The following is a 25,016-nucleotide window of genomic DNA, read 5'->3' on the forward strand; positions in this document are numbered from 1 at the left end:
GCTTAATCATATGAAGAGTCTCCTTGCAGCCGATTCAGACAAGAATGAGAGTTTTAGTACAGCTGGCAAGAAGAAAAAAAAGCTATAAAAACGTTTTTATTAGGTTAAGTTTTAGGAATGACAATTATTTCTGATGATTTGATATAAAATATTAAATTTTGAATCAGAGTCGGAAATACTTTGTTAATCCCCGCAGGGAAATTGTGTTTGTTACAGCAGCTCCCAAATGGTAAGTGAGATAGTAGTAATAGCAAGAAAAAAAAAAAAAACACTATAGAGGTTGGATGGTAACATCCCAATAAAAATCTTTAACACTACACACCTATAAGATATACAGTTTAACACTATATACACATGTATAAATAACGGTTAAATAAAACCAGTAACAGTAAAATAAAAGCCAAGTAACAGTGAACTATGCAATATGTAAATCTAAAACCTTATAAAGAATTTAGTCTTTAAGAGACTGTACAGAGAATACACTGATTGTTTAAAGTTACTTTTCTGTGTTGCAAAGGTATCATAATTTTATTACTCACGTCCATCAGAGACACTGATCTCCAGGTGAATCATTCCTTGCTCTTTGTCTAAACCCAGTCTGGACCTGTAACAACATGACAAACATTAATAATGACATTGTGTGCATGACTAATGACATCATTCACCCACCTTTAAGACCTTAAAATTAAGCAATGGCTTGTTTTCTACCCTCTCAACACAGCCAAACACGGACTTTCTCTTATTATTTCTTCCTTCTTACTGTAAATTATTTTTGTGAATTTATCTTGTCTCAATAAACATGGCATGCACCAAACTATTTTTTTATTTTTTTACATAGCCATTAGCTGTTATTAAATATTGACACCTAGTAACCAAGTGCAAGCTGTTGCCCTTGGTAACTGACCTGACAGAAAATAGTGTTAGTTTGCAATAAGAGCCATACAGATGGAAGAGTAAAAGCATAAAGAATATGCCTTTTGCAAAAGCGGTCTGAAATTTATGTAAACTTGGCAATATTTTATATTACAGTTCAGAAAAATACCTCAAAATACGAACCACTGTGATACTGTAGGTGAAATGAGTTTCTAGCATAATCTCACTCTAAACTGCATACTGCTAGCTCTGTGTATGCAGATATAAATAAAACAGAGTCATACCTACTTTAAGTTTAATATATACAGTAGATAGGCTCCTCTTATCCTCTCCATCTTGTTAATTTGGCTATGTTTATTTATTAATTAAGTGGATTCTTTATTGGCTAAAATCAAGGTCAGCCTAGCCTAGTTAATGCATTGGAAGGACTCTACATATAAACTGGATTTATGAATGGAAAAAGAAGCAAATGTTAGAAAGGAAGAGCAGGTAAATGTTGTTTTTGTGTAACAGATCGACATATTTTTCTCTTCACCTGTCAGTCATCTTGTAACCTCTCAGATTTATCAAGCGCTTCAACACCCAGGTTGAAAACCACCAATTTAGGTTATGCAGAGTGCTTATACATACATGTAATTTAAGCTTTCTCATTGTTTATTTTGAACATCATCAAGAAAAATCTGTCCCAAGGCACGTACTTTGATAAAGTATGTGCTGCGTGTAATTAGAACAAAAACAAAGAAAATCAGGAGAACTGTTCACACATAAAATGGATTTAGCTCACAGTCATAATTTGTTTTCTGTTATCAGAAGTGCAATATTTGTGGTTTACATTAGTGTCTAATTCTCATTTTGACTTTGTAAGAGATGCAGCTGTGATCTTTACTGTTCTCTCAGGAGAGATAATACTATACTACCTTATGTATAACGCCGGCCTGACAGACATTTGACCTGCGCTGCACTTTATGGGTAAGGTGTACTTAGCCATTTCTTTCACTTTCAAAAGAGATTTTTCATGATAGCGGTTAAGTGCAGAGTGACAGGAGTGACCACTTGTTGTATTAATAGCAGCTGTTTTGACAGAATATGGGTTTCTTCTCATTTTCCATACCGTGTCTGAACTATAATATAAAAAGCCCCCCGTCCTGCTTCCCTCAGCACTCTGTAATTGCCTCGCAGCTCCATCTCTTTTAATGGACTTTCTGTCAAATACTTCATCCAATTCTATCAGTGAACAGCAGCCCTTGCTCTTAAATAAATCCCTGCAATGTTATACTGTGCGCTCTCATAACTAACATATACCACTATGTCTGCCTAGCGAGGATGCCTGTTAACGTGTTTTTGTAAATCGTGTTAGTCAGATTTTCTTAGATAAGATGAGCAGTGTGGGGTGAGATGAAAGTCTTTCATAGTGGATCTCTGATGATGCGGGGAGCTTTTTTTTCCCTTCTGCATATTTTGGTTGACTTGTTTACTCGAAGACAAAAGTACATATTTCAACATCAAAAGCTGCTTTCTGATTGATCATCTTCTAAAACTTTCAGGATGGTGCTAAAGAAACCACACTCTGCCTTTATTTAGCATATTGAGTCAAACAGTAATGATTGGAAATATATGGTATACATTGATATTAAAGATAATATAAAACTGTAATGCTGCAAAATATATACCAGAGTTGTCATTCTGCCTGAACAGCAGCTCACTACAAAGTTCTTTAACTGCAAATTATTCCTGGTGTATGTGGAAAGATGGTCTGTTGATGCAAATTATGGGCATATTTAACTACAGGGTAGATCTTTATATGAGGCAGAATTTAACTAAAAGTCATAGATCTTTATGTGCACAGTTGAGCTTGGGCACATCACCATTAGTTACAGAAACATATAATTGTTTCCCTGATGAGAAAAAAGCTGTTTGTTGTGTGATTTAGGAGAGTTGTTTTGCTCATTATGTGATGACCTAAGGGCTGCACTTTTTAGTAAAATGTCCTTCAGACCTGTGAGTTTCTCCGCATGGATGATTATAGAATAAAAAATACAAGTTGAGTTTTAGCAGGGGAACCTTTTATTTGTAGACCTTGAGATAGAAGACAAAATTCTTTGTGATATGATGTTCTAAGAGATCACCACCGCAGCTGTATTTCTGGTCGTACATGTGGTCAATTTGCATAATACGGGAAATAACTAACTGTGGATTTACTTCTGGCAGCTGTTTTAGCTTATAAAGATGTTTGGAGACAGTGGTACTGTAAACCAAAGCTTACCACAGCTTCTGTATGCATTAGTTAAAATAAATTAGCCAGTACTGCAGGAGCAAGTTATGGATTACTCCTCACCTCCATTAAAAAATGAGTGTCATAGATCCACCCTCAAAAAAAAATCTGCCTCATTAAATAAGAGATAGTCTTTGTTTTCTCTAAAATCTTCTCAGTCATCATCTTTTTCCTTTGGTGATTTTTATTTACTGTAATGGTGCTGGGTCATTGTATTTCCCAGAAATGAAAAAACACGAAAGTCACTCCAACCTCCTTGTTTAATGTGTGGTTCTGCTTTTTGAGTCCTATATGTAAAAGAGAGTTTGTAGCCAACAACTATAAAAACATTATAAATTAAGCATTTATCCTGTGCCATAATCCCTGTACTACCGCCCTACGGCTAATAACACTAAAACAGTCAAAGAGACGCTCAGAGGCTCTCTGCCACATCACCAGCCCTGATTCTGTACAATCAGATACCATACAAAAGAAAATTAAAAATTGATGGTTTACATTTGGACATGTGATTTGTAATACACTGTGGTTTGCCAACACTATCTCAACAATATTTCATGAGAATTCAACAGATCAAATATTAATCAGTATGTGTAAACTAGAGCCAAAGTACATGTAAAAAAACAAACAAACAAGAAAGACAGAAAGCACACATTATTTATCAATGCAACATCACCCTCCATAAAATCCTTGGCTTGGCCTTAAATTATAAAAGCAATGGGACCGAAATATGAACTGGTATTTAGCCTACTCAGTTTTTACCTTTATTGTAACCAGTGGTGGAAAGTAACTAAGTACATTTACTTAGGTGTACTTAAGGTATTTGTACTTTACTTGGGTATTTCCATTGTATGCTACTTTATACTGTATTCCTCTACAACTCTTACAAAAAAGTAGTGTACTTGAGAGTTGTTAGCAGTTGAACCAAAGGGTTACTTCCTTTCCAAACCTCTTAGATTGTTTCATTTAAAACACTATTACGTAAGTTTTCTACCTTAACTAACAGCATCACTTTGATGCGACACTGACTTGTAGAGTGAGTCCCATGTGTTACATGTTACGACACAAGGACAAACAACAATTCTGGTGAAAGAACAATTATTCTGGTGAAATGGGATCATATTTCATGGAGAAAATGTTTTCCCTTCTGTCCTCCTTTACTGAGTTTCAAGATGATTTTGATTGATGACAAGGTGCCGACTGTTCATCAGTTTTTGGAAGCTAATCATTCATACACATTCACACACCGATTGTGTGCAGCAGCATCTTGCTCAAGGACACTTGGACACGCAGACTAGAGGAGCTGGGGATTGAACCACCAATCATCTGATTAGTGGACGACCCGCTCCACCTCTTGAGCCACCCTAATAATGCCATAGATCATAATTTATCAGTTTAAACAGGCAAAGTATTTTTAATCTTGACACTTTAAGTACATTTTGCTGATAGAACTTAAGTACTCTTACTTACGTAAAGACTTTATTTTAATTGAGTATCGTTGTGTATTATTGTGTGCGTTGTCGTATTGGTGCGTTTACTTAGTAAATAGTCATTTTAAAATTAATTAGTAATTAGTAAATTATATAACTTCTTCCACCACTGAAAGTACATTTGACAGTCTCGATGCCAGACTTGTTAATTGGCTCAAATCTGACTCAGTAACATTAATATTTGTGTTGATATTACTGTAAATGAGCTGGTGCTGCAGTATGAGTCAGAACTCAGTAAAAACCTGTCAGTACATCCAGCAACAGAACATGTAAATCTGTACAGTGAAGTCATCTCCCCTCTGTACTACTGCCGTGAACAGAATGTTAAAAATGCACACAATTTAATTTATTAATGTATAATTGTTCCGTGCTTGTCTATTATTCATAGTGTTTTTTTGAGCATATCAAAATATGCGGCGATATTGCAGCATTTCTCTCCGAGACAGACAAGACAGACCTCTCTGCAAATGATGAATTGTTGATCTCACCAGTAGAATCTGTTGGGGACGACGCTGTCATGCACAAGCTGCCATCTCCTCCCAAATTCAACAGAGACATAGAGCTGCAAAATGAGAAGAAAGCATTAACCAAATGAGTTACAGTACAAAGAATAATTCTCCAAGTCAGAATATCCCAGAGAGTTATTTCCTGATTTATGTCCAACTCTATTATCAAGCAGCTGTCACATTTGTCGTTTTCGTTGCATCAGTATGGTGAAGTTATTTTAAATATTGCTACTACTGAGCACATATATTATGTGAAAATGTGGCGGTGATGATCAGTATCCATCACTTCTTGTAACAATGCAGCAATTCTCCGAAGATATGTTTTCTATATAAAGATTATTCATTACAACGCCTTGGAAAAGAGGGAAGGACACGCAAATTAAAAGTGTCTCCTCCTTATGTTAACTCAGCAGAATCTCAGCCTAATTGGCATTATAAAATCACTCATTTAGCTGTCACTGTAATCTTTATACTCCTTTTTTACTGCAAAGCTGGACTTGTGTGTAAGCATTCAGAAGGCCTGTCATCTTGCCATAATGATTGAGCAGCGAGCATCTTAAGCTCGGAGCTATACAAGGATAAGCAACATCATTTTAACTAGATCCAAGAGCTTTATGCTTTTAAAGGACATGACAGACAATCGATAAATGTAAAATGAAACCAAGCTCAGATTAATTTCAGCAGCGATAAAAAGGAGAAGAAAAAAAAAACGGAATTTTACTGGAATTTAGCTTCACAAAGTTGTACAGAATGACCTGAATGCAAACTTCTCCCGAGTGTCTTTATTTTGACCCGTCGATGGCTCTCAGCTAAGCTTTCATCTTACCTCCCTGCACCATTTATCTCACTTCTCAGACCTTGACTGTTTCTCTCTCTCTGAAAATCAAGTCTTCCAATAGCAGGCTGGGGAGGCTGAGTTTGATGTCAGTGGCGTTGACTAAAGCAGACAGCAGTGGGTTTACACTCGCAATTGTTTGTGAGCTTGAGGATTGTTTGGGCGTGTCTTCCTTGCCAACTTTCCCGCGTGTTGTCCAGGACACATCCATTCAAAGTTACTACACCCAGACCTTATGGCTTGTTGAGAGGTGCAGGTGATTGGCTGCCTCGGTTTCTGCCAACTGCAGCCTTGTTTAAAAGTGGCAGCTGTCTCTGCTCATGAAGACCATATCCTGAAAACTAGCTGTTATTATCCAAATGAATGCTTTCAACCGTGACAGCAACCTATGTTTTCCATCATTTTATAGAGACGTCAAGTTTGTTGTGACCCAACAGGCTTGTGATTTATAATCTGGCAGCACACAAGCATGATAAGAAGCAAAAGAATATACAAAACAGGCTTTACTCCCAACCAGACATGTTTTTTTTTCTGTCAAATTTTCAATTTGTTTCCCAGCTATCTGACACGTTACCTTTTGGTCGTGGCTGTAAGCCAGGATCCAGTCCTCCTGCTCGGGGTGAAAAAGCAGGCTGAGGATATCAAAGGCTAAGCTGTGTTTCTGATAGGACGCCCCCTCGTCAAGGCTAATGAGCAGGCTGCTCTCCACCTCTGGGTCCGTAAGTAACATGATCTGAGATCAGACAAGAAAGGAGACGGGGGAATCAACGGCCCACCTTGACAGCATCCATTCCCCAGGGCTTAAATGTGCTTGTGCAATGCTTGGAGCAGAGCTGCTGTGTAGCAAAGTCACACCGTGATAATAACATGACAGATTTATTCAGTATAGGCAGGATTTTCCAAAACATGCATGTGGAAACATACCTTCCTTTTGTTGTTCGGACTCACGTACAGGTAGCTCAGGATGATTTTTGGCCCAACTTTCTCATTAAGTTTCTCATATGTGGTCCCATAATCAGTTGACCTAAAATTCAATTATAGGATCAAGTAAATTGTGGTGCAGAGTAAAGCAGAATGAAGCGACACCTACTAGTTAAGATGCTGATGGTATCATTAAGCATATCAGGCAAGCAGAAAATTGCAACAGCAGAAGTCATGAAGCAATTTGCTAGATGAATGGAGATTTTTTTAATTATCAAAATAAACAAGAATATCTTGTGTGGCATGCGTTGTCAGGGGATGAGATATTATTGCTATCATCATCGTAATTATTATTATTATTGATGCTTTGGGGTAAAAATGTAATTCTAATGTTTGTGGTTTTCATGTTTCATAACCCAAATGGCAGCTTAGAAGCCATATTTGCCTGTTGGCTGAAAAAGAGATCTGTTCAAAACTACTGATTGTTCTCCAAAAAAAAAAATTGCACCACTTTGCTGAGTTCATTTTGGATCTTGTTCATTGGCAGAAAAATGGATACTGGTCTCAGTTGCTTAGTGACATTTCACAAACAAGCAGCCATGAAATATTTCATACTGCTGAAAATGAAGACAAGTGGATTTTTATGCAGTCTTTTGATTTCAGTGTGTTAAAGAACATTTGGGAAATGCTTAGTCATTATGTATTAGTCATTTAACTGTTCCTCATTGTTTGGAGTCACACAAACTCCAAATTCTGTATGCAAAAAATCAACCATATTTTTTCCTTTAAAAATCTTTTGTTATGACCATATTAAACCTCGTATGTTAAAGGCAATTTAGATGGCAGCCTTTACCTTTATCACACACTGGGTTTGCACATTACACCTGCGATAAGTTGTGAACACAACACTGACATGACATCACTCAGTCATCATCAGGTTCAGTAATTCTCTGTATGTTCATCACTACCTGCAACCTCCATATTGTTTTCATTTAGTCATTTTTATTATGGAAACATTGATTACAGCCACTTTAATGAAGGTGACAAAATAAAATGATAACTAAAATGTTTCATGTGTTATGTGAAATTCACATAAATAAATTAAAAACTCAGTCATAGACAAAGAAGTATGTACGTATGCAGTGGTGATGTTTCTTATGTTTAATTAGACAGCAGAGAGTCTTAACACATTGAAACATCATCAAGCACCTTAACAATATGTAAGTATGGTAAGTCAGTATTAGAGTTTCAACAATTAGTTGATTAATCGATTGTCAACTTTATAATTAATCAGCAACTATTTAGACTTTTGATTAATCGTTTTGAGTCACTTATAAATGTCAAAATTCTCTGATTTCAGCTTCTCAAAGGTGAATATTGTCTGGTTTATTTACGCCTCTATCATAGTGAACTGAATATCTTTGGGTTGTGGACAAAACAAGACATTTGAGGACATCAACTTGACTTTTGCGAAACAGTGATCACCATTTGATTAACTGAAAATGAAAATACTAGTCAGTACTAGGGTTGTGAACGATAAACACAGGTATTGTAACCTGTGTATCTAGATGCGTATCGAATCATTTATCACAGAGAGATGTGCAACCCTAGTCAGTACATTACAAATGTAACTCAATATAAAAAAAAACATCATACAAATTACATTACTACATCGACGGTTATACCAGACAGAAGATCTTACCTCCATAAAGAACTCTCTGTTACTCTGCCAGAGTTGAAGTCGTAGAACTTTGTCAACATGAGGATCACCTACGAAACACATCAAACAGATTACTAGCTTCGATGTGAGTGTACCAGTTTGGTAACAGCAGCAATAACGTGTCACATAGTGCAACAAAAGAACCGAAAACATGCATGCACATGTCTTTTAAATTCCCTGACAGCCACAGCTTTATTAAAAAACAAACAAAACTGTGATTGCATGTCAACCCGTTGTCATGTTTGTAGTAAACCTGCATATTCCCTGTGGATAAGCTGATCACATATGTATGCTATAATGGTCTTTAAGACCCAGTAGACTACTGGCAGCCACTCACTCTGGTAAACTATGACTAAATGAATAAATTCATATGAGGCAGAGAAAGATGTACCGTACCTCGTAAATAAAACATTGTTTTTGAAGAGGACCATAAACAGTGTCCTAGCCATATGTAGTTTATTATCCACAGGCCTTCACTTAATATGCATAAAAAAATCTTTAGATTTCAAGATGCCTCAGATCATAATGAATGACTCATCGTGGACATTTCTATTCGCTTCAGCAAATATCACAGCTTAAATAAAAGTCTGTATGTTTACATATGCACGTAATTACTGATGCATGAAGTCATATTTACATACATTTAACTTAAGTAACATTTTCTCTTTGCAAGGTAATATCATAATAAACCCCATGCAAGGATTGCCTTTTTCCACTATGAGTCATGCCGTTTTATAAAATCTCGCCAGTCCTTTACACAAAAACTGTTGTTCACACCGTGCCCTTCACCCTTTAGAAAAATTAATCACTCAAGCAATACCCAGCCTGCACCATGCAATCATAAAATCTGCAGATCATTATAGCTCTCTTGGGAAGCCTCTCTCGGCATCTTGTTCAGAGCTATCCTCTAATTATCGAGTGTTATGAGTGTTTGGGGTAACATTGCCTATAACAAGTGCAAACTCCATCATGTAAACAAGAAATGTGAACTTTTTTTAAAAGCCTGCTCACAAACTCCGTGATTTTCAAGAGACACAAGTTGATCCTACTTCATCTCTGTAAATAAATGCCTAACACCTCTTGAAAGTAATTGCTTCAGTGAAACTGTGACAGACACACGCTGTGCACGAGAGGCACGAGGCTTTTTAAGGTCACTTCATGTAAAGCCTCATCCACCCCAACATTTAGCTTTAGAAACTATTTCAAACACAATAGGTCTTTAAAGCAAAACTAGTCAATACCAACAGTCTGCTGGTGCAACACCACAGATCTATATATAGTAAAACAGTATAAAGAGTAACTCTGATTTATGACTACAAAAGACCATTTTGTGTGGACTGAATCTGGAATATAGGCCACTTATTAACTTATTCTCTTAACTGACTGTTAATTAAATGAGATCCAACAAAGAATCGTCTGATGTTACATACAGAACTCTATTATGTACAGTTTCATCAACAAAGGCTGTAACTAAATATTATTTTCTTGATTAATTCTTTAGTCTATCTATAAAACATCTAATAGTGGAAAATGTTAGAGATACCTTGTTTTTGTCTTACCAAAAAATCAAAACCCAACAGATATTCTATTTACAATGATATAAAAAGACAAAAAAAGTAGCAAGAAGCTAGAAATATCATGTTTTGTGTTTTTCCTTTTTAAAAAATTACTTAAATGATCAAATTATTATTAGGATAGTTTAATTCTGTCGATCTACTAATTGATGATTTAGCGCTAAATGTTGTAAATCTATTATCACATATGTGTCTTTACCTCAGTTTATAAATTGTGAATATTAAATCATGCACCACACTGTCAGCACACAAGTTTCTACAGAACCTCTTGCTATTAAAGATGCAATGAATTTGAACAGTTTTGCTTCATTTTCTAATTATTTGCCCTCTTTGTGAATAAGCTGACTAAGAAAACTCTGACTGCGCTACTACTTTGTGCTGAATGTATAAAATCCTTTATATGAGCAGAGATAATCCATGTACCTTGTTATAACTATGGTACCGAGGGTCCAGACTGGGTTGCAGAGATTTATGGTCTTTCAATGAAATGGCCTTTACCTTCAGAAAGTCATACCCTCATGGACACTGTCATACACAATAAAACAAACCGCAGCAGACTGAAAATCCCCCTATTCTTTATGGCAATTAACTTTATGCATTAACTTGGGAAAGATCCAGGACTACAGTCAGATATAATTTGCATCCACCTTATTGCCAGTTGGAAAAGTTTCCTGTGTTTGGAGGGATATAGAAAATGTAAGGTGAAGCTCCACGGCTGCAGTTAACACATCAGTACAGTGATACAATATTCACTTTGTAGATATTTCACTGTGAGACGGGTGTTTGAAGTTGTCAGCATGTCATAAGCCTTTAAATTGCTATTTGAAAACACCGGACAAATGCTCTTCTTTTATCGACTACATAACTTACCCTCCCGAGTTTAAATAATGCCACACATACTGTATTAGCATATCTCTCCCTTTGAATTACAACAGAGGGGTAACTTTTGATGCCAGAGACCGTGTAGTGCATAGCCCCAGACTGCAGCAGCACCGCCATATCTTCAAACTGGATTACTTGCCAACCAAGAGCAAGCAAATTGATTTTTCAACCTCTAATCCTTTGTAGATCTCAAACCTTGGAGGTAAATGAACTGAGATGAATTTGATCATTATGTAAGAATGAATAGAGGCTTAATGGTGACTTAAAGGGCTTAGGTTGTGGAGATTATTGTGAAATGAAGGTGTTGTATGAAAAAGGGGTAGATGTATCAAAAAAGGAGGGAGGTATGTTATTCAAGGATTAACACCTGAGACAAATAAAAGCAGCGACACAGTACACATTACAATTCATTCCCACTTGAAACAACCCGTTGATCCAGCCTTATCAGCTGTTGGAATTAAGTTGCCTCATCAATAAAACTGTCATCGCATTTAGCCACTGCAATTAAACAGATGGATGATTCCATAAAAATAATTGTTACTGGAGTTAATGACTGGAATATTAATGATGAAGACAAATATGACATATCAGAAACTGGTCAAACGTGGTGCCATTCATTTGGAGTTGTGCTTGTGTCCACCTGCTGAATGTTAGTCTGATATTTAATCCACTTTTAGCTCCATCGCATGCTCCACATCATTGGACTTATTGGATTTTTGTGGAAATGTCTGGCTCTTTAGTAGCTAAATGCTCTTTCTACTGGCGGCTCTGATGATCACAGCTGCATGGACACAACACTGAAGAGAGCAGCAGGAGTGTGTCAAAACATTAACAAGTTGCGCGACATAAAAAACCAAAACGAGGCGCTGAAAGATGCCAAAAACTCTCCATGGAGATAAGTGTCATGTGATCCATTACAGCAGCTGTAAGTATGAAGAATTTCCATAGACATCATGATTCTGTGTATAGATGATATTCAAATTAGGGATAAATGTCACAGCTAAGACAAACTAATTGGGAGGAGAAGGGTGAGAAAACCTGCCTACAAAAAAAAATATCACCACATAAGTGTTAACAATGTGGCAACAGATGCCTTACAAGGGATAAAAATAAATTAAAAAAACAGCTTAGCAAGCAAACTCTATACCCCAGGGGCCAGTATAGCATAAAGTATAAAACCCCACTTGATAAAATCACCACATTAAACAGCATCATTTAACACCTTTTATAAAGACAGAATTGTCTGTTTCCATTACGTTGTTTACGGCCATGCAACTCACTCGGCAGCCAACAAAAGCCTGCAGGAAAGCACGCGCGCGTATACTTCAATACCGCCTCAGTGAAACACATAATGTACAGAGGCTTTTGTCTGCCACATCAATTTATATCACTACATTAACAAAGGCAACATTTCCTCGTGGACCAGCTGTTGCACTGAAGCTGGGTTGTTTGAAGTCAGGGCTGTTGGCTCTCCCATGGATATGGTCACTGCAATCATGAATTATGAAGCAATGGCAACACTTTACAATGCAGTGCACAGGAATGTGAGTCACTGAGAAATGAGTGAGTGAGGAACAACCTGGCATTTGTTAATAAGTTAGTTACTCTAGTTAATCGGGAAAGGAATAGAGATACTAATGAACCATTAGGTAATGATAGGTTAATACATATCACTCATTCATTATTAATTATTAGTTTTTGTGCACTTCAAATTAAATTATAGAATCATACTGAGCAATTACGAAGTAGTCCATCATAATTTGATGATTATCTGACCATTACTTACTATTTTGTTCATCAGGTTGTTCCTCACGTGTTCCTTAGTAACCAATCACAGTTTACTTGACAGAAAATAATCTAAAGGTGTCCTGATAACAGCTGATATACAAATAAAAGTAGGAGTGAAGCCACTGTGAATAATACGACGACAACAGCCATCATTGCTGTGAAATCTTGAAAGATTCGTGATGAAGTTCTGCAATAATGTGACAGCAACATTCTGCTACTTCGGCAGAAGGTGATACCATTGATCTGTGAACATCAAATAACCAGCGTTTTAAAATGGACAGCGAGCACACACTCTACGGCTTTCAAGCAGAACAGCAAGTGTCTGACTTTATTGGACTCCTCACGTTGAGACGACAGCCCTGTGTGGAAGTAGTAGCTCGGTTGATAAGTCATCTGAAACGGCTTCCTTCTTCTTTAGGCTTCAGCTCTCACATCATTTGCTTCTTCCCCCGTAAATAAAAGCCCAGTCTAGTTCAGCAGCTGGGCTATGGCAGCCTGCTGAGCTTCAGCGTGCACGGGGAGGGGGTCTGATCAATGCAAGCGAGATTAGACAGCAAGCGGGTAAGTTTTTCAATCCAACCCTAAAAAGTTTGCTCACTGCGCAAGAATGTTTTTTTTTTTTAAAAACTACTTTTAATTCTTTAGCACTCTGTTTGAGATCGGGAAGTGCTGAGTGCGATGGTAGAAAATTTGTTGCATGTTGACAAACTAAAAGCTCCCTGAACTCTTTAATAAGGTACATTTCCTGTGACATACTGTAAAGCTGATGAGATAAATATGCTGCAGAAGGATTTCTCTCCCCCATATGTCTTTTTAGACTCAACGACAGTGTTTAAAACCTCCGGAAAGGAAACTTCAGTGAGTGAATCAATTATGCGTTTTGAATGTGAGGCTTTTCTTACAGCAGCCAGATGGAGTAGCTCATACTGTATGAGCGGCTATTGTATGCGGTCACTGTAAAATCAAACTATTGTTGAACACAAAATGAGGTGGCCACTGAGCAAAGCCCCCCAAAAAAGAATATTGACAACAGCAGCAGCAGTAGATTGCTTCTGATTCATAGATGGAGCACTGAGGCACTGACTGACAACCAGCTGAATTATTTTATGACTGTGCTAAATTCTACGTTACCTGTCAAGACATTTTATCTCGCTTAAAAACAGCACAGTCAAACAAACCCAAAATACTGACCTGCACAACATAAGCTTGATTCAAGCGAACACAGAGTGGGAAAAAAAACGTCGAGATCTGATTATAAATGATGCATTGTTCCAACTAAATTAACTTCATCCTCGTCTAGGCTAAAAATCTTTGGATGTTTTTTTATGGAATTTCTCCTATATTAGACAGCACTCGGAGGAGAAGAAAGGAAACCCAGGAGGGGAGCACAGCTTGCCAATAAAAAAAACACACGCTGCAGGATTTCAAGGCGTTAGAGAACCTCACCACAGGAAGGCTTGGTGGCTTGGCAGAGCTGAACTCAGCCTGCCAGTAGTTTCTGTGCAGTGCTGAGCTTTAAATACCAGTCGCTCTGTTTATCCATGCAATGTAGGCAATGCCACATCCTCAAATTTGTCAGGAAAAATAGATTTTTTTTTGTCTTCGGTTGTCTTAGGCGGAGTCGTGGTGGTACATTTCTTATCATTATGTATTTCATGAATTTATTTATGTTTCTTTAGTAGGATGTGTGATGTTCACTCTCCTGAAACAACAACAACACTACAGCATCACTCCCACCCTCCCTCCCAACACAGCCTGTCCATCACAGCCACCCAGGAGAGAGGGGAGCTGGTGGAGGGCCATGCTGACAGCATCAGCCACAGGGTTGTCTGAACATGTCAACATGCTATATGCAGGAAGCTACATGCACTGCAGTGTCCAGAATGAGGTTGTTTGTGCTGAGGAGGCAGAATCAAGGTGGGGGGGAAGGTAGGTAAGATAAAATGGTGAAAAGGTGCTGAGGATTAAACTGAATTTAAATATTGCTCCTTCTGTTTAGGACCCAAGCGTCAACCAAATTAGATGCTGCTGTTGTCGGGAAAGCTGCAATTTTTGTAGTAATTGCCCCATACTGCTTGATGCTTGGGCGGGGACAAGGACGAATGTTGACAAAATATTGGGACAAAGTTATTCATATACAGTTTATGAATGATTATTTCTTTTTTTGAAAACACTGGAGAGACCTGGTAGCTCACATGGTTGCTCCTGTGCCCCATGTACAAAGGCTCTTTGCTGCATTTAAACATCAGTTAATGGTGATTATTGATTAACTAATAAGGCCTATTTTTTTTTCCTTTCCGTTGGTTAATTTCTGCACATTTCCACCGTTTAAGTCATGAAATATTTTTTGTATTATTGCTGCCTCCAAAATAACACTGTAGAAAGGGGCTTTCGATCTTTTTTGATTTTCATAAGATGAGAAGAGCAATATCACTCTCATGTCTCTCCTTCATCTTTGGCTTATTTTGCTGTCCCTATCCTCTTGAGCCTGCAAGTGCCCCATGATGCACAGTATAGTGCATTTTCCCTGCATGTATTTAATCATATCTTGTATTTACTATGTTTAAAATATATTTATGGAGGACAAACGGTGTTACACATGAACGATAAATAAAGCCAGTTTCATAATCCCACTTCCAGAACTTTTTGTTCTTGTTTTCTACTTTACTGATACTATTGACATACCTTTGCAATGTCAAAATACAACATTTTCCATACTTTTAATTAATAAAATTCTCAACCCTCAAGTCACAATTCACTTAAATGTCACCTTGAGCTAGCATATATGTCATTTCAGGAGCTCTAAAAAGTTATTATAATGACTGAATGCTTACTTCCAATCATTTAGCCGCTCTGCACATTGACACACAGTGCATACAGTAACTTCTGTTATCATTTTGTGCAGACTTCGACAGTCAAGGCAACTTCTTGTAAATGACATCTCATAATGAGCTAGACTAATTTTACCTCTGTAATTAATAGATTTTTAACTCATTGTTAACCGTTGTTTGCTTCAGAGAAATGACATTTGCACTGACAGGCTTAAATATCTCTAGATAATTGCAGCAACATGACATTTGGCTTTGTAGCATTAAATGTTATCTTTCATGGGGCTGTCGGTAGCGTAGTGGGTTAAGCAGCCGCCCCGTGTGTGGAGGCTATTTACTCTCTCTGCCCCCTGCTTCGTGTCTATCTTCAGCTGTCCTATCATTAAAGGCATAAAAAGCCCCCCAAAAAATGTTATCTTTCATGAACTTTCTCTCAGGTGTGTGTAGTCGAGCTGGTGTCCTCAGGACAGTGAGTGTTAATACTTGAATATAACAGTGGTATTTCAGTAGAATGATAGATGTCTGCATTGAATGGACAGGATATGCGCTGACAGCTTACTCCAGTTCTCACTGACCTTGAGAGACATCTTGACAATGAATGCCACCAAAGCAGAGAAAAAAAGTCTTTGGCAAAAATGGAGAAACTCAACAAACGCTCAAAACCTAGAATGTTTTGGCATTTCAGTTTAAAGGTAGAGGAAGACTATGGAGAACCCAAATGCCCTAAACACTGAAGAGCAAGCTGAAGCTTGAGGCCAGTGAGATGTAGACGTCAAAAACTTGTTTTAAAAAGAAAAAAACTTTAAGACAAAAACTCCAAGAACAGATGCTGGAGAGATCTTCATCATCCTCGCCCCAACATGGAAAAAGAAGAAAATTCAGGTGATGGTCTGCTTCAAACTCTGATGACTTTATTCTTCTTTACACAATTAGGACAGAAGTGTCTTTTTCTTCTGTTAAATTTTTATCACCTGCAACATCTCTTAAATAATACAGTATGCTGCCGGAAACGGTTTCTTCTGTGGAGAATTTTAAGCGATTAATATTATACGTATTGCATTTAAAACAGTAGAATAGAGCGCAAACTTTAAAAAATAAAAAAGTAAAATAGGCCAGACGTGTTCAAGGTGATCAGGGGTTGGTGTCTATCCCAGCATGCACTGGCCAACACCCAGGACAGCTTGACGGTCTCACAGGGCTAACACAGAATGACAAACATGTTCACACCTACAGGCAATTCTCATTCACCTTACTTGCATGTGTTTGGACTGCGAAACGAAAACTAGAGCACCTGAGTTAAACCCACACAAATACAAGGAGAAGACAAAAAAACAGGGTTATTGCTTTTTCAACAGATTGAGTACAAACAATTTACACATCATTCAAATTGCTTTAAATACAATGCACATAACCAAAACCTAAAATATGTTATACAATAACTGATAGGCCAACACCACAATAAAGCAATCGACCAAGCCCTAAGGACAAGTGCTGGACTTTGAAGCCAATTTCACATAGTGTAATGATGGCAACAGCGTCTGTCACGTGATGCACACTGGCCCAAAAAGACTTTTTCCCATAAGCTTACATTGTGAAAGCAAAAGAAGTAAAACAGTGGATTCACTTGTTTCACCAATTTCATCCATTTGGTCTGATGTAATTTTGAAAGTCTAGACGAGCTGCAGGAGGAAATCATTTTATCCCTGTTTGAGATAGCAGAGGGCGAATTCTGTAGTGCGCTTGCACGAGCCCGGCCTCTAAGATCAATTTCTGGTATGTTCGAAATGTTGTTCCCCACATGGCTTCTGCTAAAAGATCCATTATAAGCTGTAGCAAACTTACTTTAATACTAGTGGAGTAATCACAGTTTGAAGTTCACTGGAGAACAATTCAATCCATGGTTTCTTATTCTAATTTTCCATTCATAGTAGAATTTTTGTCCCTCGACAAAATCACTAGAACGCTAGTTCTGTAAAAAGTCGAGCAGAAAGGCACTTTACAAAGTCAGAGAAGTCAGAGAATAGCCAATTTTTTTCATCAGTGCAACTGAATCCAAAACATCACTTCTCAAATGTTTGGTGTTATGATTATTCATTCAGCACGGCTCATTAATTTTTCTGTTTTGCATTAGCGGAGAAAACAATAGCCTAGTGTACTGTACTGATAAGGCAACAGGGTAAGCAGTGAGCCAGCAGCAGACAATACATTTTGCCAACGCCCAGAATGAAAATGCCATATTTTTCCCTAGTTTGCTCAAACTGTAGTTAAAATTTCAAATAAAAAGTGACGAGCCTAATAACCTTCAGACACTGATCCTTACGCTTCCGTCTGTAAAACATGTGCCCTTGGCTGACTGCTCATAAAGCCAAAGTGGATCTGTCACATCTAGCCACACAAGTTTATTGAAATTATCTTCCACTCCAAACTATACAAAGCAATGTTACATTAGAGTTCTGAATAACATGCACCACTAACGCTGCCACTTTACTTTATACACTGTCGGTTTAGACTTATTTCAATTGATTTTTATTTTTATAGCGCCAATTCATTACAAAAGTTATCTCATGGCACTTTCCATACAGAGCAGATCTAGACCGTACTCTTTATAATAATATTTACAGAGATCCAACAATTACTTAGCGTTGAAAAGCTGCATGTCTGTCAGGTTTGTTTTCCTCTTCAGGTAGCCAGCAGGCATCTTTGTTTTGATTTGGAAACAGAGGCGCGAGTTGAAATATATATATTTTTTGTTATCTGGATGGTTCAAAGAATCTTTGAGGATTTTGAAAATACTGTCAGTAAGTGTTTTGTCTTTTAAAGAAACTGAAGATTACTTCTGACTCGAATTTATACTAATACATGAGAGGAACAAACAAGTGTGTGGAAACCACATGAAGTGTAGTAAAAGCAGTCATTTGTGGTTTTCATGTTGATTGAAAAGCCAAATTTACAATGGCAGCTCAGTTTTCAAACCGTGATAATTGGACAAATGATAAGAGAACAGGAACATCCACCAACTAGGCTTCTGCAATTGGACAGCAAACTAAATATATCAAGTCAGTAACAAGCTCAGAAATGTGTCTCGCAAACTGTATGTACAAATTGGCTGATGTCCTGCAAGCCTACTAAACCAATTAACACATTTAAGAACTTGTAAGCAAAAATATTATAATAGGCTACACAATTTAGCTGACTAACAAACGTCTGTGAAGTGTGGGCAGCCTGAAACCTTTCAGTCATACATGATTTCATGCTGACATGTGAGAACAACTGCTTGAAGTGACAAAACAGAGCAGCACTTTCCCACACGAACTGAGTCACTTCAACAAGCAGAGCATACAGCATATTACGTGTACACTGAAGGTTGCAAACATTCGCCAGCTCCTTAACCCTATTTCTTTCTATTTGTTGGCCGCTGTACCTACTAAACATTTTACAAATGACGCTTGTCAGATGACGGTTGTCTATTGATGCGTGACTCATCTCATACACAGGGAAGCTATTACAGCCATTATGACTGAACCGTGACTGTTTACAGGTTGTTGTTTTTTTTAAAAAAAGAAAAAACGTTTAACTTTGAAAAGGGAAATTGGCTCATTCTGAAATAGATCACTACTTTAAATAGATTTCCAAAAAGTACACCAGCTGGAAAATCTGCACACTTCCTTGGTGACCACCTGGCCTGCACCTACACAGAGAGAGAGGGTGTGGCACGTAGCAGAAGTGGGAACGCACACATTACGTTGTTTGTGGGTGAGGTGAGATTCTGTGCCATCAGGGGGGCAATTTCTCAAAGCAGGACTAAAATGGCATGTAACTGTGAAATAGATCATGCAAAATCCTCACTGATGATGATATTTTAGTATCAGCTTCAGGAATACCGTTTATTCCCGCAACCAAGGAACAACATTTTAATCAAAGGAATAGTTTGACATTGCTTATTATTTTTTATATTATTTGTGCTTATTCACTTTCCTGCTGAGAGTCAGAAGAGACAATTTATAACACTCTTGTGTCTGTACGTTAAATATGATGCTAAAGCTTGCAGGCAATTAGCTCATAGCTTAGCATAACAAACATAATGGGAAAATCGCTGAGACAGCCAATCATTTGTGTGCAGATAGAAAGTGTTAATAAGCCAATTTTAACTTGTTAACTCTGAACAGAACAAAGCTGCCTGTTTTAGTGCTAAGCTCATCGCCAGCTTCATATTTGGCACAGAGGCACATTGAGCTGTTTATTTCCCCAAATATCAAATCATTCTTTCAGGGAATGCATGATTTTAAAAATTATAATCTCTTTGCTGGGGTTTGTTTTGGTGTTTAATCAAGAATTAGGCCTACAGAGGTTTCATGTTTGTTTATTGGGTTGGTCTAGCTTAAACTTTTAAATCTGTCCGATAAATTAATGACTGGGAGGATGTTTTATGTAGCATATGTGCTTGAGAAATAGAGCATTTGTGTTGATTAAGCAGAGGGAAGCTGTCTTGGTCTCATGCTGTTCTCAGTCTCCATGCTGCTCTTAGATGATGTCAACATAATGTCAGTTCCCCCAGCTATACCGATGCCGAATTATACAGATCTGTAGAGCCAAATGCAAATACCTCAAACTGGCTCTCAGCCTGTCTGCACTTAATAAATAGATGACTAATAATAATAAAGAGATGCACTATCTAGTTCCCAGATCAAGCCTATAGACTCTATGTCACACTGACCTCAGTAGTAAATCACACCAACAAATCAGCAGACATTCATCTCAGATATATTGCTTTAAACCAGGAAGATGTCAAAAAGATAATTCATGCTTACATCTGGCCGGCTAGACTATGACACATTTCCCTGTTTGTACCCACACACAAAAAAAGTCTTTTTAGGTGCTACAAATAATTCTAATTTTACTGCTTGGCTCTTGATCAAAACAAAAAGAGAGCACATGATGGTGGATTTTGCTGAACTTTACACACATCTTTTGCTTTTATATATGGTAAAACTCTAAGTCAACCTACATTGCAGACCCCCTGCCTATTTAAGTGCTTACACATTCACTCACATCTCCAGTGTGGGTCGTTAGAAGTTCAGAACCACAGATATACGAAAATGGGATGATTCCCCAAACTGGGTAATGCTAGTCCCCTGGATATTAGGGGACCAACCAAGAGGTTGGAACATCTATTTCTGTTAGTTTTCAACTTGTCTTTTAACTTGGAGTGTTTATATCACAGTGCCTATCTCTGTGCCTAGATTTATGGTTATGATGCTATTTTCTTTTACTTCATTGTGCTCATTTCTCTGTAAAAATAAGAGAGTGTGATATCATTTATCATCATTTCTCTCTGCTGTACAATAACTTTAACTTTTACCCTTCAGTAGCTGTTCTCTCAGACATAGATTAAGGTCTGTTTAACTCTGAGAACACTGTGCATCAGTCGGTGAGCTGCACATTTAACCTTTTGTACTATCACCCATCTCTCTATTTTTGAACCAGGCAGATAAGATAGGTACAAAAGATGCATTGATCTCATTTATGGATGAATATGCCTGTAGCTAACTGCCAAAAATCAGTGATTCGACAAAAAAATATGCACAATCGGCCTTTTTTTTGTGGGTGAGGGAGTGAATAAATGAGAGAGAGAAGACATCATTTCCTTTAAACTCTATGCAGAACATTAAACTTGTTATTTTGACTTATTTTTTCTTTAAACTTCAGCCTGTACCTGCCAAGTCAGCCAATAAAGGATACCATAGACGGGGTGTGTGTGTGAGAGAGAGAGAGACAGAGGGAGAGAGAGAGAAAGATGGATAGAGAGGAAAAGAAGTGAGGCATTACTGATTCCCGCAAATTCTGCAACCTCTCAGCAGTCACGCATTTCATCTCTATTACGTCTCATCTGTCAAAACTAACCATTCAAATCACTCAAATGCCAACGCGAGGCGTGTGAGTGCAGGCTGACCACACTGCGTCAAAACAGGTCCGTGCGTAAAACTGGAGCACATTAACTACTTACGCTGCTGTTTTGTCCGGACCAGTGCACCATCGCCTGGTTATGAGCAGTGTCCCCGGCGAGTGCAAATGTCGAACTTGTAAGCTGAAACTCCTCCTGATCCGAAAACGAAGCATCCTCCCCACCCTCCTCGGGTCTGAATCTGGACCAAGTCTCTGCGCTCCTCGCACTTCGTGTTCGTCTCCAACTGGCCACATCCGTGTCCTTTTCAACCTGTGCCCCATTTTCAGCGTAAAGTCGGTTGTCTTTTCCATCAAGGGTGCTATTTTCGGTCAAGTCACCGTCGCTGGGAGAAAGAGCAGCCGCGCGTGAAGCATCTCCAGAAAGGCGGCAAAGTTTTTGCTGTCCGTTTAACGCGTCCGTCTGGAGACAACTTGTGTTATTCCCCCTTAACAGTGGTTGTACTTTGGACAAACTTTCTTCGCTCCGCAATTCCGCAACGTTTTGCTTCTCGTCCCCGCCGGGGGTGGGTTTGGCGTCCGGTGACACTTCATTAAATCCAACAAATTCTTCATCTGGTTCCTCGCCAAAATGAGCGAAATCCAGCGTCGAGAGTTCCCGGGGAAAGGCTGTAATTAGCGGCAGCTGGCACGAGGGAATGCACCTTACCTCCGCTTTTGTTACGCCCAGGATGGAAGTTAGGGTGAAGAGCCAAATCCACTCAGAGAAAATGATGAAAAGCCAGTGACCGAGACGCGTCTCCATTCTACGTGAATTCCGACTTCAGGCGTGTTAAAAACATATCATTGTCACTCTTGAGCGTTTGTCTGTCATCACCTGGTAAAGTGGAGTCCGTGAATGCACTGTGGGGAGGTGCAGCAGCGCGCGGACAAGTGTTCCCAAGTACTGATGCAAACGATGCATCAGAGGAGGAGCTGGAGGCTGAATCCTGGACGAGAGGGGAGAGGGGCCCATACCCCTGCATCCTCATCTCAACCTGGAGGGAGAGAAAAAAGAAGAAGAAAAAAAAACAGCTGGGCGTACTCTTAATTAAGTTATATTTCTGTAACGGCGTGTGATCCCTTCAGGGGGGTTTATTCTGTTTTTGATCCGCAGTGAGCCAGATACTATGTCACTATGAAATCATCCACCATCATCTTTTATGTAATTAAGCACTGGATTAAAACAATCTGAGAGGTCCTCAGATGTTAGGGTCCCTTGGGGAGAAGTCTAGAAACATTATTGGGTCTGTCTTTGGTAGTCTTTGTGTGGAAATGTTCCTGACATGGGCTTTATGGAAGATACGAGGCTTTGCATTTTCCATTAGTACAAGCCTAGATAATCAATTAACAGGATTGCCTGTGTTCACTGTCAATTATGTCCTGCAGATAATGACTCTGTTTTGGCCCGCCTGCAAAATGGCATGGAAATTGTTACAGGCTGCACTCCTGTATTATCCATTCAACACAGCTGAATGGACAAAATGCATATCTCCCCCAAATTTTAGCTTTGTGTTTTTGTGCCCTTTTTCTCGGGTTAATGGCAGGTTGTCTGGCAGAATATAATGAGAAGGATTCAAACCAGAGGTGAACAAGTAATCATGTTCTCTATCAACCCCCTTTGGTCTCTGCTGTTAAGCACAGATGAGCGTACAGCTGCCGTGGCAATAATAGCGAACCCATTATTGCCATGCAATGCAGACACCCTAGAATATATTGTTATATTTCTCTATACTTTGGGCGTTGTTCCAGTCAGCTAATGGTAAACCATTAGGAGAACTAGAGCCTGTCCAAACTCCGTGATGAGATTCTATTTCTGGGCAACATTTAGTCAATAGGATGAGGATGCTGTTGACTGGTGACTGATGCTGAAGAGACTCCCTATATTGAGCTGTGTTCTCCCTATTGCTCTGAGCTGCGACGTGATCCTGTTCCACATACGGGTCAACTGCACAGAGACGTCTTTCATTGGCAGCCATTAGTGATGCAGTGAGCAAGAGCTGTCTCAATCTGTTTCAGTTAGCCCCCACCAGACAAGGGGAAACCAGTCTATAATGCAGATTGATGGCTGACTGAGAATTTCAATCATGGTGAACGTTGGCTAAAAAGCCCAAGTTCTTGTGTGTAATGTGAACCTAAAGCACTGTCCGGCTACTACAATGCAGAGGAGCTCTTAAAGAAATGAATGCCTGTGTGTGGCACCTGTTTTACATGTTTGTTTGTTTTACTTGCTGTATCTGGGATACTCCCGCAGTGACAACGTGGAGGGATTATAATGGATTTTTGCCCAACCTGTCTGCTGAGTTTATACATGGATGGTCGTGCACATGCTGGGTTTGTGTCTTGCTCAACTTGCTTGTTTTTTTTGGGGGGGTGATTTGTCTTGTTGTGCTTGTAATATTTCTGTGACATAAAACAGGATCCCCACCGTGACCCTGATGAGAATAAAGGATAATGGATGGATGGATGGATGGATAAAATATGGATTTCTTTTTCCATTTTCAACAAATCTACTGATTGATTCTTTTGATTAAATGTTGTTGAAATGTTAGAACATAGTCAAAAGGGCTAATCACAATTTCCCAGGGACTAAGGTAAATGGACTGTACTTGTATAGCGCCTTTCTAGTCTTCCGACCACTCAAAGCGCTTTACATACATATCTCATTCACCCTATTCATACACTGATGGCATTGGCTGCCATGCAACGTGCCAACTGCTCATCAGTTTTAGTAGCTAACCATTTATACACATTCACACACCGATGGCGCAGCCTTTGGGGAGCAATATCTTGCCCAAGGACACTTAGACATACAAACTGAAGCGGATTGAACCACTGTTCTTCTGATTAGTGGATGACCCGCTGTGCCTCCGAGCCACAGGTGATCTTGCTTTAGCTCAAGACCAAAAGATATTAAATTTATAGTGATAGAAATTAGTAAAAAACAGAAAAATATTACATAAACAATCAATTGACTGTTAAATAGTCGTACAAAGAGTTACAAATTAGTGTTGTTTAGCTCAGTTGGTAGAGCAGCCGCCCCATGTGCGAAGGCTCAGTCCTTGCTGCGGAAACACCAGGGTTCAAATCCGACCTGTGGCTCTTTCCTGCATGTCATTCCCCGTCTCTCTCTCTCCACGTTGCTGTCACTCTTCAGCTGTCTCTATCAAATAAAGCTTGGAAAGGCCAAAAAAAAAAGAGTTACAAATTAGTTTTCTGTCTTCAGTGACTAATCGAGTAAGTTCTTAAGCCTAATTTATCTTTGTTGTTGTGTAAAACTAACCTAAGGGTTCAGAAACCACACCTTAAAAGTACAAGGACACTTTGAGAGCACAAGGTCTTATGTTTTGTTGTATATGTACTCACTTCAGTTACGAAGGGCTGGCACAT

The 25,016-nt window shown here is 38.6% G+C and overlaps 1 protein-coding gene across 1 annotated transcript in view; it reads right to left on the reverse strand.

Moving 5' to 3' along the window:
- The window catches only part of LOC104929751 (VPS10 domain-containing receptor SorCS1), a 46,210-nt gene extending 22,207 nt beyond the window's left edge, over positions 1 to 24,003 (reverse strand). Inside the window, exons 1-6 of the mRNA XM_027273196.1 lie at positions 21,691 to 24,003; positions 8,597 to 8,664; positions 6,898 to 6,997; positions 6,548 to 6,706; positions 5,121 to 5,194; positions 540 to 604 (exon numbers count right to left, since the gene is read on the reverse strand). Of these exons, the coding sequence (XP_027128997.1) occupies positions 540 to 604; positions 5,121 to 5,194; positions 6,548 to 6,706; positions 6,898 to 6,997; positions 8,597 to 8,664; positions 21,691 to 22,392 (1,168 nt within the window). The 5' untranslated portion in view covers positions 22,393 to 24,003. The remainder of the gene's footprint in view (positions 1 to 539; positions 605 to 5,120; positions 5,195 to 6,547; positions 6,707 to 6,897; positions 6,998 to 8,596; positions 8,665 to 21,690) is intronic.
- Positions 24,004 to 25,016: the final 1,013 nt, after the last annotated feature.

Source organism: Larimichthys crocea, chromosome III (assembly GCF_000972845.2).
Source record: "Larimichthys crocea isolate SSNF chromosome III, L_crocea_2.0, whole genome shotgun sequence".
In the NCBI taxonomy this organism is placed as follows: Eukaryota; Metazoa; Chordata; class Actinopteri; family Sciaenidae; genus Larimichthys; species Larimichthys crocea.